The following is a 13,615-nucleotide window of genomic DNA, read 5'->3' on the forward strand; positions in this document are numbered from 1 at the left end:
TGATTGAATGCAATTTGCTGTGCTGTCTACACTACTATAACATAGTAGCTACGGTTAGTGTGCCTGATATACATTTTTGTAATTTAAAACTTGTTCAAATTAGAAAATAGTCTAAAGCTTGATTTTCATGCATCCGTTGTCCGACGATACGTTGATGCGATATTAATTTTATTGGTAGAATTTAAAGACTCTGATTGGTTAGAAAATAACGCAGTTTTTAAATTTATTTCATTTTCATGTCTCCGTTTATCGGATATACGTTGGTGTTATTTTATATTTTCGTTTCCATAACGATTTTGCTATTTTACCTATATTTTTATTATTGTTAGATTAAATTTGTCAAAAAAGTGTCGAAACGTCCGTTATCGTATGAACGGGTCCGTTGACGGGCTAAAGTAAAATATTTACGGATGAAAAGTGGCGCGAAAACGCTATGACCAATCAGAGCACCGTCGGACCAACGCAAAGTGCTTCGAACTCTAGAAGACAAAAATGCAAAACTTCTCTTTTATAGTAGGCAATTTATTCAAACTAGGTTTATTTGACACAAATGATGAGTACTCTCATTGTACTAAATGATGATGTTCTTAGTCCCACGTTTATGAAAAAAATCTTATAAATAATAAAAATGTTGGAGCTGTGTTCCATCTAAGGAAATAATAATTTATAGTATGGAAACGGTGTAAGTATTAAATAAATCCCTATGATAAAAAAGAATTGAAGCCAACATTAGAACATGATTCCTACAATATAAGCCTAATATAAGATAAATATGTTTTTCTTTAATGAAAAAGAAACATTAATCTTATATTTAATTAAAAAAGACTTAAGATACTATAAATTTACTTTAGGACAACAAAATGGTATAGATCGTAACTACTCTGATTCAGAAGAATCACTGCTGACAGAATCTTCCAAATTTATAGTATCCAAACTGGCTAATTAGATGAAGTATCCTCACATATAAGATATTTCTGTACATCATTTTCTAATAAGTAAATTTTTCGCGTGTTGTTACTGTTCTTCTTGCTGGTGCGAGGGGTCTGGATATTAATAGTTACCTTTCTTTAATAGACCATATCCATATATTATTTTTCCTTTTCTTGGGCATGAGGTTTTATAATAAATTGAAAGTTGGAAAATTTTTTATGCGACGTTTCGCTCCAACATAGTGGGCTTTTTCAGGCACAAGTGGTGTCTCATTTGACTGGAAGGTTGATCGATATCTAATAAAGAACACATTTTTTGAAATACAAATAATTTTGAGTTCTTGTCCTTATGATCAAGCCCAAGCATTAACCAGATCGGCATTAAGTTATCAATTTTACTCCATCTGAAAAGTATTATAAAATAAAGTTCGTCGCAAGCAGACGCAGGTGAACTATACAAAATTAAAAGTGTATGAATATGACAACACATATATATTCAATAAATACGATATGTTTTTGATATGTTTTTTAAATGCCTTTTTGAAGTTTGAAAAACGTAAAATTTTTATACCCATTTAAGAATCATCTTAAAAAATAAATAAAAACTAAACAATCACGAACTTGTTTAGAAATAAATTTAAAGTACATTCCTTGTTTAACAATATCCATAGTGGCTTTCAATTAAGTACGTACCGTTTAACTCCATAATATACAGAACTACTATGAATGTTATTATATAGGTCTCGTCTCCATAAATAAGTACAATGTAGTTTCCTTTTCTCCGTGCGGCGACCACACATTTTAAAGCCTAAACAAACAAATTTCAACATGCCCCTCGCTTCCCTGCTCCCTTACCTCATTATATGCCCTTGCATCATTTCTTATTTAGTCTTTTTTGTGTGCGGTACGACCCACATCGAATGTAGCGTAAAAGATATCGATCGGCTCTGCCCGTAGAGCGGAGTGTTTTAGATTATCTTAAACGGATGGATAAGCGATTAAAGTTATTAGAAAATAAAAACATAAAAGAAAAGATTAGTGACAAGTTTGGAAGAGGAAAATGTAACAAGTTTTGAGAGGCAGGCGAATAGTAGTAGCATTATTCGCAAGATTCTGAGGACGAGATTAGAAGCAGTGTTTGAGATGTTAGAAATAAAGGTAAATAAACATATAACATATATATACAATACCTGAATAGTAGGGGGAAATTTCTTCTAAGCTTGGGTATATAGGTATTGTGGGTGAATACCTTTTAGTGAATGCTTATATTATCTAGATTTTTCCACTTATGCTTATATTACACTAATATGGCAGAGTACGTTGGTGGTTACTCTAGCTTGGTTTATAGGACATTAAATTTATTCACGTTAATTGTAGCGGAGTACAGTGGTGGTTACTTAGCTTGTGTGTAGGTATTGTTGGTGAATACCTCAGTGAATGCTTATATTACCTAGTTTTTTCCCACTTATTACATTAATACAGCAGAGTACGTTGGTGGTTACTCTAGCTTGGCATATATGTATTATTGATGAATACTTATCGCATGGCTGTCTATACTAATATGGCAGATTACGTTGGTGGTTACTCTAGCTTGGCTTTATAGGACATTAAATTTATTCAAGCTAATTGTAGCGGAGTACAGTAATGGATTACTCTAGCTTGGTGGGTAGGTATTGTTGGTGAATACCTTCAGTGAATGCTTATATTATCTAGTTTTTTTCCCACTTTTTACAGTAATACAGCAGAGTACGTTGGTGGGGTTACTCTAGCTTGGTATATATGTATTATTGGTGAATATTTATCGCATGGTTGTCTTACTACAATAATATGGCAGAGTACGTTGGTGGTTACTCTAGCTTGGTTTAGATAGGACATTAAATTTATCTGCTAATTGTAGCGAGTACAGTGGTGGTTACCTTAGCTTGGTGTGTAGGTATTGTTAGCGAATACCTCAGTGAATGCTTATATATTACCTAGTTTTTCCCACTTATTACATTAATACAGCAGAGTACGTTGGTGGTTACTCTAGCTTGGTATATATGTATTATTGGTGAATACTTATCGCATGGCTGTCTTGCTTTTATTTTCAAAGTTGGTAGTCTCTTACAAGGGCACGTTGGTGGTTGTCCTTATGGAGTGACGTTTTTGCTAAGCTAGCTGTATAAGATTTATAAACTCCTTAAGCATGAGTTAGCCCCAATATGTTGTTTACATATCATGATATTTTCTTACAGGTGAAAGCGCTAGTACACTTATTAAAAAGGTATTGAAAGAGCCTACCTAAACCTTTGTAGGAAGGTTTATTAGCGGTTTAGGAGATAAGGTAGACGGAAAAATACCACGACACCACCGATTCAACCGAAATTGCAGAAAGATGGATACACATCGCAAAAAACCGGCCTTGAAGAACCCGTTCTTAACCTATTAATGGAGAAGTACCCCTCTCCATGCCACCTCTTTAGGACCACCATAGTTAAATTTAATGGGGAAACAGGCCATACATGATAATGTGGAGTGCAGAGATGAAATTGGCTAAAATTCAATCAAGATTAGCAGCCATTTGTCGGCTATAGGCCAAGTAATGGCAAAATTTTAGAGGAAAAAGGAGGGGGGGAGAGAGGAATATAAAGCATTATATAGAGACCTAAACGACACAGAACGTCTTATAACTGGTGTTATCCATTCCGAGTCAATATCGAGGAGGGAACTAGTGTCTTCGATTTAAATAAAAATTGGAAAACCACTCTAACGGAATCCCCTTTGGATACCTGGTTGTTTGGTGAGGATTTGGAAGGAAGATTAAAGGCGGCCAAAGAGTTGTCCGCCTTTAACTGTCATCCAGTCAGTTAAAGACTGTCAGAAGTACTCCAGGAAGAATCGTATCAAATGCAGCCAGATCTCGGTCCACGCCGCATTTAAACTTCAAAAGTCTGCCTCAACATCAGCAGGGAGGGAAACGGGACAGACTCAATGTTCGAGAAACTTCCTACAACCGCCCACGTCAAAGGCGGACCTGGAACCGAATACAACACTTCGGCGTAAGGTCGCGTTCTCAGGGAAGATGTATAGGGATAATAGATGTATTATGGCATGGTTGCAAGGTTTTAAAATTCCGTTTGTGACGAGACCATCACATAACATAATCTCAGGTAGACATAAATGGTCGGTGCAACAACATAAGACAATTGAGGGCAACGTTCGGAGATTGCTTAGTATAGGGGCTATTTCTAAGGCACAGCCATGTAAAAATCAGTTTATTACAGAGATATTCACGTTTCAGTTGTTTATTTAGATGATTTTTAATTACTAGGAGATTCTTATGATGCATGTTTAGCAAATGTATTAGAAACAATTGGACTACTCGAATATGGGGTTTATTGTAAACTATAAAAAGAGTATTATCTCCACAAAAAATTGTGACGTTTTTGGGGTTTAAATTAAACTCTATGGATATGACTATTTCTGTTCAAGAGGAAAAAATCACAAAAATAATTTTGCATTTAAAAAAGTTTTTAAGATGGAAGAAATGCACTACAAGGGAGTTTGTAAGGCTAACAGGGAAGTTGATATCCATATGTCCAGCCATAAGTACGGTTATTTATATACCAAATTGTTTCGAGAGAGAAAAAAATTTAGCGTTAAAGAGTAATAAAGGAAATTATAACGGAACTATGAAAATTTCTAAGAAGTTATGTGTTGATACCGATTGGTGGATTCGAAACATACCTATTAGCAAAAACTTATTATCATATAGTAAATACTCTATGGAAATATTCTCTGACGCATCAGATATTGGATGGGGTGTTTGTTGCAATAACATAAGTTCTCAAGGTCTCTGGCCTACCTACGAATGAGAAGAACACATAAATTTTAGGGAGTTACAAGCTGTTTATTTTGGCTTGAAAGGCTTTGCTAATGACTTATCTAACGTTTCTAGCTTGTGCAAGGTAGACAGTGTTGTCTACCCTATATGCCAGTGCAGTAGTGTTACTGCACTGGCATATACCTATATTACATAGAACATAATGTGTTCAATTTCCAAGTTAAACAATATCCCTCGAATAATTTGGCAATGGTGTGAGGAAAGGAGATTATTTATCGTAGCCTCTTATATTAGATCTCAAGAGAATAAGGAAGCTGACAGGGCTTCCAGGGAATTTAAGGTCGAGACAGAATGGAGTTTAGCGAGCTGGGCATTTGGGAAATTGGTCACTATAAGTGGGGTTTACCGGAAATAGATTTGTTTGCTACGCATATAAATGCTAAATGCAAGAAATACATATCGTGGCACAGGGACCCAGATATGTACGCCATTGATGCCTTTACAACAAACTGGGAAACATTTTATTTTTTGCTTTCCCTCCATTTTCAATGGTCCCAAAGGCTCTGCAAAAAGAAAAAAAATTATTTCTGATCAGGCAGAAGGTATAATGGTTGTACCCAACTGGGTTTCGCAACCTTGGTATTCGGTTTTAAGGGCGATGTTAATAGATGAGCCGATTATTTTTTTAAATTAATAAATATTTACTTCTTTTAGCGGATCTCCCCACCCGTTAGCCAACATCTTTCTCTGACGGGAGGTCCGGCTATCAGGCAAGCCTTGCTCTTAGGGAATGTTCCAGAAGAAGCGCTGGAAATTTGCATGTCTTCAATAACAAGTAACACCTTAAAACAGTCTAACTCAGGGCTTAAATAATGGTGGGAATTTTGTAGCGTTAAGAACTTAGATCCCTTCTCGGTTTCGGGTTCCAACGTTCTAATATTTTGACTCAACTCTTTAACGAAGGCGCATCTTTTAGCTCATTAAGTTCTTATAGAGCAGCCATAGCACAGATAGCGGGCCCAGACCTCTTACAAGATTTTCGTATGCAAAGGTTTTTTAAGGGAATATATATGTTGAGACCTAATAAGCCCAAGTCCGAAAATACCTGGGATCCTACGTACGTAGTACTTAATTATTTAAAAATAAAAAATAATTATGAGTTAACCTTGGAGGGGCTTACGCATAAATTAGTGACATTACTGGCCTTAGCATCGGGTCAACGTTTACAAACACTATCGCTTATTGATATAAGGGAAATTTTTCGGAAGTTAGGGGAAATACATATAAAAATTAGCGCAAGATTAAAAACATTCGGTAGAAATAAGCCGCAACCCTTTTTACGCTTACCTTATTTCAAGAAAGACGCTAATTTATGCGTAGCTAGCACGTTAGTAGAGTATCTAAAACGAACAGAGAGCATTAGAGGAAGTATAACTTCTGTTTTCGTAACAATCAAGAAACCGCATAAGAAAACATCCACTCAAACCTTGGGGAGCTGGATTAAAATTGTCCTAAATAAGAGTAGGATTGATACGGATCATTTTACCGCTCATAGTACACGGCATGCTGTAACTTCAGCAGCTGCCAGGAAAGGGTTAAATTTTGATACCATCAGACTCGCTGCTGGTTGGTCTAAAAATTCTAGAATGTTCGCTACTGTTTACAATAGATCCTTGATGGATAATGAGAATAGTTTTGCTGAAATTTAATCTTTATATATTTTCAATATAGAAATGGGAGAAAAGATTATGTTGTTGTTATTACTTTAAAAATCTACATTGTACTTATTTATGGAGACGAGACCTATATAATCACAAGATTAAACGAACTTACCTGAAGTGAAGTTCAATCTGATTATATGAAGGTCTCGTCGAAATAAATAAGTTCCCTCCCACCCTCAACCCCTCAATTTACAACAACATAATAAGTATCTTTAAATTGACTAAATAAGAAAATGATGCAAGGGCATATAATGAGGTAAGGGAGCAGGGGAAGGAGGGGCATGTTGAAATTTGTTTGTTTAGGCTTTAAATGTGTGGTCGCCGCACGGAGAAAAGGAAACTACATTGTACTTATTTATTTCGACGAGACCTTCATATAATCAAGATTGAACTTCACTTCAGGTAAGTTCGTTTAATCTTGTGATTCTTTTCACTGATAAGATAATGATCGCAAAATTTATTTTTAGCGAAAATATTTGCTAACATAAAACGCTGTTTATGAAAAATAATATACGGGATGGTTGAACATTGCTATAAGTATAAAATTACATATTCAGATATTAGTAAATTTTTACTTTTTTTTCGATTTTTGTCCATGGGACGAAGCACTGTGCAACGTACCAACGTATAACGGATGCATGAAAATCAAGCTTAAGATATAGATTACAGTTGAGGGTTGGAACCTTTGGTGTTACACAGCAAAATAAAAACACTAAATCACCACAATACACCAAAACACTTTTACCTTTACACTGGACGCGCGTTTCGCTAACCATGTTAGCATCATCACAGCAAAATATCATTTTTGCTATTTTTGACACACATTCAGACACCATAGATAATTTTATGTCTAAGTTAAATAATCGTTTTCCTTCCATTAAATTTACGCATGAAATTGAGAACAGCGATAGTTTACCATTTCTAGATGTATTAGTTATTAGAAATACTAATAATTGCCTGGAATTTGATATCTATAGGAAAAATACGATCACACGCAGATATATTCCTAATGAATCACATCATAGTGTTGAACATAAAATGGCTAGTTTAAATATATGGTTTAAATTTCTCAGTTCATAGATTACTTAGTTTCCCACTTTCCAAACCACCAAACCAAACCAAACGAAAGATATGAAATAGAAAGAGATTACATTAGGAATGTATCTGAGTGTAATGGATATTCTCCTTCACTAGTTGATAAATTAATTAGAAAACGTAGGTATAGGTTAATGATTTCTGAAAATTCGACTTTTCAAGTGGAGAAAGATACGTCTAAATATTTTTCGATACCCTTTGATAGAGAGTTATCCGTGGTCTAAAAGGAATTTTTTAAGAATGTCAATTATAAACTTGTGTATAGTGCTAATAATAAATTACAACAATTATTAGGTAATCCAAAGGAATAAAAACACCTCCACTGGAAAGGTCGGGTATTTATGAAATTTCTTGTAAAGATTGTAATCAGAAATACGTTGGGCAAACTAGAAGATCAATCATTAACCTAGATTTAAAGAACATTTAGCTCAGATAAGATATGGTAGACCGGATAAATCTTGCGTTGCCGAACATATTGTTGATAAAGAACATTGTATAGATCTTAATAATTTAAAATTAATTAAACAAGTCTCAAATTACAGGCAATTAGATGCATATGAAAGCATCAGAATTAATAAATGTAAAGATAGTATGAACAGAGACAACGGTCCAATTCATTCAAGTTCTTTGTTCCTACTACTCTAGTGGCGGAAATCTAACTGTTACGCTGTTACGCTCACTGGGATCTGACTAGGTTGGCTAGATTTTGCCATGCCCACTCGGTGTCCAATGAGCGAGTATATAAACGCTCAACTTGTAGATTGTACTTTAGTTTATAATCATCTGCTGATGATGCTAACATGGTTAGCGAAACGCGCGTCCAGTGTATAAGTAAAAGTGTTTTGGTGTATTGTGGTGAGTGTTTTTATTTTGCTTAAATATAATTTGACATTGACAACATTATAAGTTGACAACATTGCCTGGAAACTTATATGGTGAAATTTTGATAAAATAATTTAGTACACACTAAAAACACGGTATGTCGCTAGTGGTAGGAAAAAAATTTTTAGAGGTTACTAGTTGATTTGGTTGCCCGGTACATACAGGATGTTTCCTAATTAATCTAAAAAATAAAAAATCGTTAGAAAACGAATTAAGGCGGGCTCTTAGAAGTATATTTATTTTTTTCTCGACAACCGTTTGATGAACAAGAAAACCTCAAAGATCCAATTTTGTTGAAAAGAATGGCCAATCAAGAAAAAATATATTTTCTTTAAAAAAGCAGTGGTGTACCATTTATGTTAAGCAAAAAAAACGATTTTTTTTAAATTTTTAACACCCTAATAGATCAGAAAGGAAGTACTTTAGACCCAATGGTTATACATATAAAAATTGTTTTAAGAACACATGAGGAATCACACCATAATTTTTTTAGACTAATTCGAAAAAACACCCTGTATATTGTCAACTTGACAATGACTGCTGATAAATCAAAAACACCTTTTCAGTGAAAAAACCTGATTCTCGCAGGAAAAAATTTTGATTTTTATTGAATTTGGGCCTGCGTTTGCAAATACTGTTTGTTTTTTAATTTTCTATCTATCTAAATTTTAAATATCATAGTCAGAAATAGTTTTATTATTTATTAACTGTAAACATGGTGTTTTCTTGTTGTGTTGCATCTGCAAAGAAACTAACAAAACTGCAAAAATGTACGTGTTTCCAAAATACGATAAGGTATGTATCTTAGATAAAAGAAAAATATATGGTATGTATTCGTTGTTTGATTTTTTTCGTTCGCTTTAAAATCTATAAATCTCGGTCGATTCATTAGACAGCCAGTCGACTTTACGATCATTTACATGAAACTCTGTAAAATAAATAAAAAAATAAATTGTAAAATATATATATTCTTATTTTTTTTAAAGTTAAAGTTCATTGTGACTATACTAATATATCAGTGTAACTTTAAAAATAAATCCTTTGAATTCAAATATAAACATAAAAAATATTTACAGCAGAAAAGGCGAAGGCGCTGGGTTAAACGTAGTCTCCACTAAAAACACGGAGGGGCGCTTTGACCCAAAATTTTACTATTAAGTTTCATATCTATCTTAATAGTAGATTATTTTCTTTTATCTATGGTTGACAACATAAAGTATGTCGGCATTTGCTTGGTTTTGCATTGTTACTTGTTTAGTTTTAATTTAAAAATAGATGTAGTTTTTCTTAAATTAGTTAAAAAACGGCTTACACAAAATTGTTCAAATCTGGCACGTGTATTCAGCATACCCAGACCTTCAAAAAATATTTACGACTTCGCAGTTTAAAGTCTGCATGGAATTTCCTATTTTTCCAACGCCGATGCACTACCCGGTACAATTTTTAATATTACAGTTATTAAACCAGTAAGGAGTTAGATAGAACGTAGAGCCACAATAAACTGTGGCCCGACTCTTAGTAAATACGATACAATAGTTAGAAGGTACATCATCATCATTTTCAGCTTATTCAACCATTTCCAATTATGATGTAGCCTTCCTCACATATTTAGATACTCTCTTTGTAGTTGGCCCATCGTTGTTTATTGTTGACTATGCCCAAGTTATCCCTGCTAATTTTCTAATATGATGGTCCCATCTCAGCTTTGGTCTTTTTCTAGATCTCTTAATTCCACGTGGATACCGTGCTGTAATTTTTGTGGTCCATCTGTTGTCCGGCCTTCTTGCTAGGTGTCCTGTCCATTGATACTTAAGGGATTTGACACTGGATGGCACCTATTACCTGGGTCTTTTGTCGTATCCACTCTATTCTTTTACAGTCTCTCTTGGTTATTCCCAGCATATTTCGTTCCATTAAAAGAGATTTCCAGATAAAGTGGCATTCTAGATTTGAATATGATTGAGTTTCTTCCATGAGTACTCCGTGCTAACTAAATTGTTTTGTTGATTTCTGGTAATTGAGATCCCGAGTGTGTATTTTATTACTCAGATAAGAATTCGACAGACGATTATTAGTTGTCCCAAATATAATATATTTTTCTACTATTTCCAGTGTTGTGGTATTTATTAGAATGTCTTTTCTCTCCACGAGTTTGTTGTACCGTATGATCGAAAAAAAAACGGCGTCGAGTTGGCTTGGAAATGACGATCGATGACATTTCCTATACAATTTTACATATAAAATGACAGCGATCTTCATTTCATAGCCATCGCTGACGCCGTTTTTATTCGATCATACGGTACATTACTTTAGTTTTTTCTAAATTCATGTTGAGACAGGTTAGCAGCTTCAGAAGCTACATATTATTAGGAATAAAATAAAAAATGAATTTCTATATGTTTTTATTATGAAGGAATAAATGATATAATATAATATGTGTTTAGTTTGATTCTAACCAAAAATAATATGAAGTTAATCTTGTGTGTACTCCAGGCCATCCAACAGAGCACCCCAAATCTGAACCATAAGAAGCAATGCCAACCTAGAAAAATAAAAATTTTAATGAATTATGACAGTAGGTTATTTTTTGTATTACCTGTACACCATTGACTACTAAAGGGCTACCAGTATCTCCCAAACAAATATTTTGACGATTTTGCACTCCACTGGTGCACATTTGATACGTTTGGATCTGGAAGAGATACGGAATGGAGCATGCCAGGTGCGGTAAAATAGTTGCTTCGATTTTTCTTAGAACGTCGGAGTAATTTGGATAATTATCATCAAACTTTCCCCATCCCGCCACGAGACCTGTTTCGTCAGCATACGTATCTAGAATTTCTACCAGGGATGGGGTTTGTATAGTCTGGATAGCATCTAAAATATTCACATATTCACTTGTACTGATGTAGGTAGTATGTAAAACAAATCTAGTACCTAAATATGTCTAATTTATCAATTGAGTATAGATAGTTGAATGAAATATGACTTGCATATCTAAATGCCTATACAGAGTGTTTTAAGAAACATGTGACATCTATCTTGGGGAGATTCTTCATGTAAAAATAAGATTTATTTTTCATGTTGTTACGTTTTTGACTCGGTTCCGTGTGCATAAAAAGTCGCATTTATTAAACGCAATTTATTTTCCACTCACTAATTAACAAAACAAGAAACACTTAAAAACTATCAAACCTATTTACAACTTCCCTCTTACGCACAGGGCCTCGGTATTGTTGACAGGCCTATGTTGACAGGCGCCTGTTATGTTTCTATCTGTGGTTTCTATATACAAAATTTAAAAGACAACCCTCGTACTCTAAAGTGATTTTTTTATATACAGGGTGCTATAAATTCGAGGTACGAGCATTGGTATCTCGGTAACCGTAATAGATACGAACACAGTTAAATTGGGGCAAAGTTGCGCTTTGGGATGTTCACCAAGATGCCATCAGAAAAGTTTTAAAAGTTTCAAGGATTGCTGAGTTTTTTGGAAAAAACGGATTTTTTTGAAAATGAATTTTATTTTTTCCTGTCGTTACTTTTAAGAAAATCAAAAAACTAATTGCACATTCTCATAGCCACTTTATAAGGGCTATCTGATAGTATTTCTATATTTTTAAATTAGCTGATAATTTGTGAGATACAGAGGCTAACTTAGAGGCTTGTAGCACCCTGTATATATTTTAAAAAAGTTTCTCTTTGCTAATAGTCTATCATTTTACTTTCTTGCTACGAACCTGTTAAAGTTACATCTTCTGATAAGTATACTACTGCAATATCATTTAAATGATTTTCGGTATCATATTCTTCATGAACCGTAAAGTTAGAGGATTCAAGATGTACTTGAGTGTCTTCCACAATTGTCAAATTATGTGCACCCAAAATTACCTCTACTGTTTCAGCTCTAAAATTTGTCATTAGTTCCAATAAAAATAAAAAATAAATTTTTTGATAAGAACAACAAACATTATTATTTTACACTATCTCACCCATAGACACAATATGCAGCTGTTAAAACTTTATTAGCTTGGATCAGTGATCCTCCACATTGAACTTCCTTCTCATCGATCACTGTTTTTAGAGCTACCTAAAAGGCGTGTTTTTTCATATTTATTACCGAGTTTATTACTAAAGCAATATAAACTATAAATAATGATGAATTCTGATTTCTGATGGATTATGTCAATAATATACAGGGTGTCCCAATATTCCGTGGACATAGAACTAGAAGTATTTTTGGAATAAGTTTTGAGGTGCCTATGTTTTGCTAAGCGCTTTAACAATTGACTTTAAAGTTCGGAAAGGGTGAAAACTACCCCCATCCCTACATATGTTTTAGTATAAATATTTTCCAACTCCACCGACGAAAGATTTTCTTTTCGTAAGATGGTCCCTCTAGAGTTTACTACATGTTTTAATTTTTTTTTAAGTTTGATGTCCTCTAGCGGACAAACGAAGTACTTTTGTATTTTGTATAGGGGTAAATTGGGTCCAATGAACTTATTTTGATTCCAAGAATACGCAGTAGTTCTATGTCCACGGAATATTGGGACACCCTGTATCATGTCTATTATGTTTGCTATTTGAAAGATATAAGATAATAAATTTATGTCAAATGTATATCATAAAATTATGGTAAATTTATGATATAGCCTTGTTATTTTTTTATTGATCTTGACTAATTTTCTTGATTGATTTATTTTATTGATTACTTCAGTCTATTAAAAATACACGGGAAATAAAGCAATAATTTATATTTGTACCTTTAATAGATATTTTATACGCTTTACTTATGTATTTGTTAAAGTTTTAATATCCAAAATAGTTAAACTTACAACATATGGAAGTGAGTGAGGTACAACTTCATCCCCATGTACCACTTTTAAAGAATCATCAAAGACTTTTATGCCAGTGACATTATTCTAAAAACATTATTTTGTGATAATAGTTATTGTTTTTTAAATTATATAGGTACTCTTCAAACTTACCAAAAGAAAAACTCTAAACACAAATAAAACAAAAACTCGACTCCTTGTAATCATCATATTTTTCTAAAGTTAAACAGTTTACTAATTTTGTAACTTGTTTTTATTCATTTTCAAGATACATATATGCACTATCTAAAGTATTTGAAGTGGTTTTTGTATAAAATAAGCAACGTA

General features: G+C 33.6%; 1 protein-coding gene across 1 annotated transcript in view; it reads right to left on the reverse strand.

Moving 5' to 3' along the window:
• The window catches only part of LOC115888497 (ionotropic receptor 40a-like), a 35,892-nt gene extending 22,321 nt beyond the window's left edge, over nt 1-13,571 (reverse strand). Inside the window, exons 1-4 of the mRNA XM_030908248.1 lie at nt 13,442-13,571; nt 13,289-13,375; nt 12,443-12,540; nt 12,191-12,357 (exon numbers count right to left, since the gene is read on the reverse strand). Of these exons, the coding sequence (XP_030764108.1) occupies nt 12,191-12,357; nt 12,443-12,540; nt 13,289-13,375; nt 13,442-13,498 (409 nt within the window). The 5' untranslated portion in view covers nt 13,499-13,571. The remainder of the gene's footprint in view (nt 1-12,190; nt 12,358-12,442; nt 12,541-13,288; nt 13,376-13,441) is intronic.
• Nucleotides 13,572-13,615: the final 44 nt, after the last annotated feature.

The sequence above is a fragment of the Sitophilus oryzae genome, unplaced genomic scaffold, assembly GCF_002938485.1.
Source record: "Sitophilus oryzae breed Bouriz unplaced genomic scaffold, Soryzae_2.0 scaffold_771_pilon_pilon, whole genome shotgun sequence".
Taxonomy (NCBI): domain Eukaryota; kingdom Metazoa; phylum Arthropoda; class Insecta; order Coleoptera; family Curculionidae; genus Sitophilus; species Sitophilus oryzae.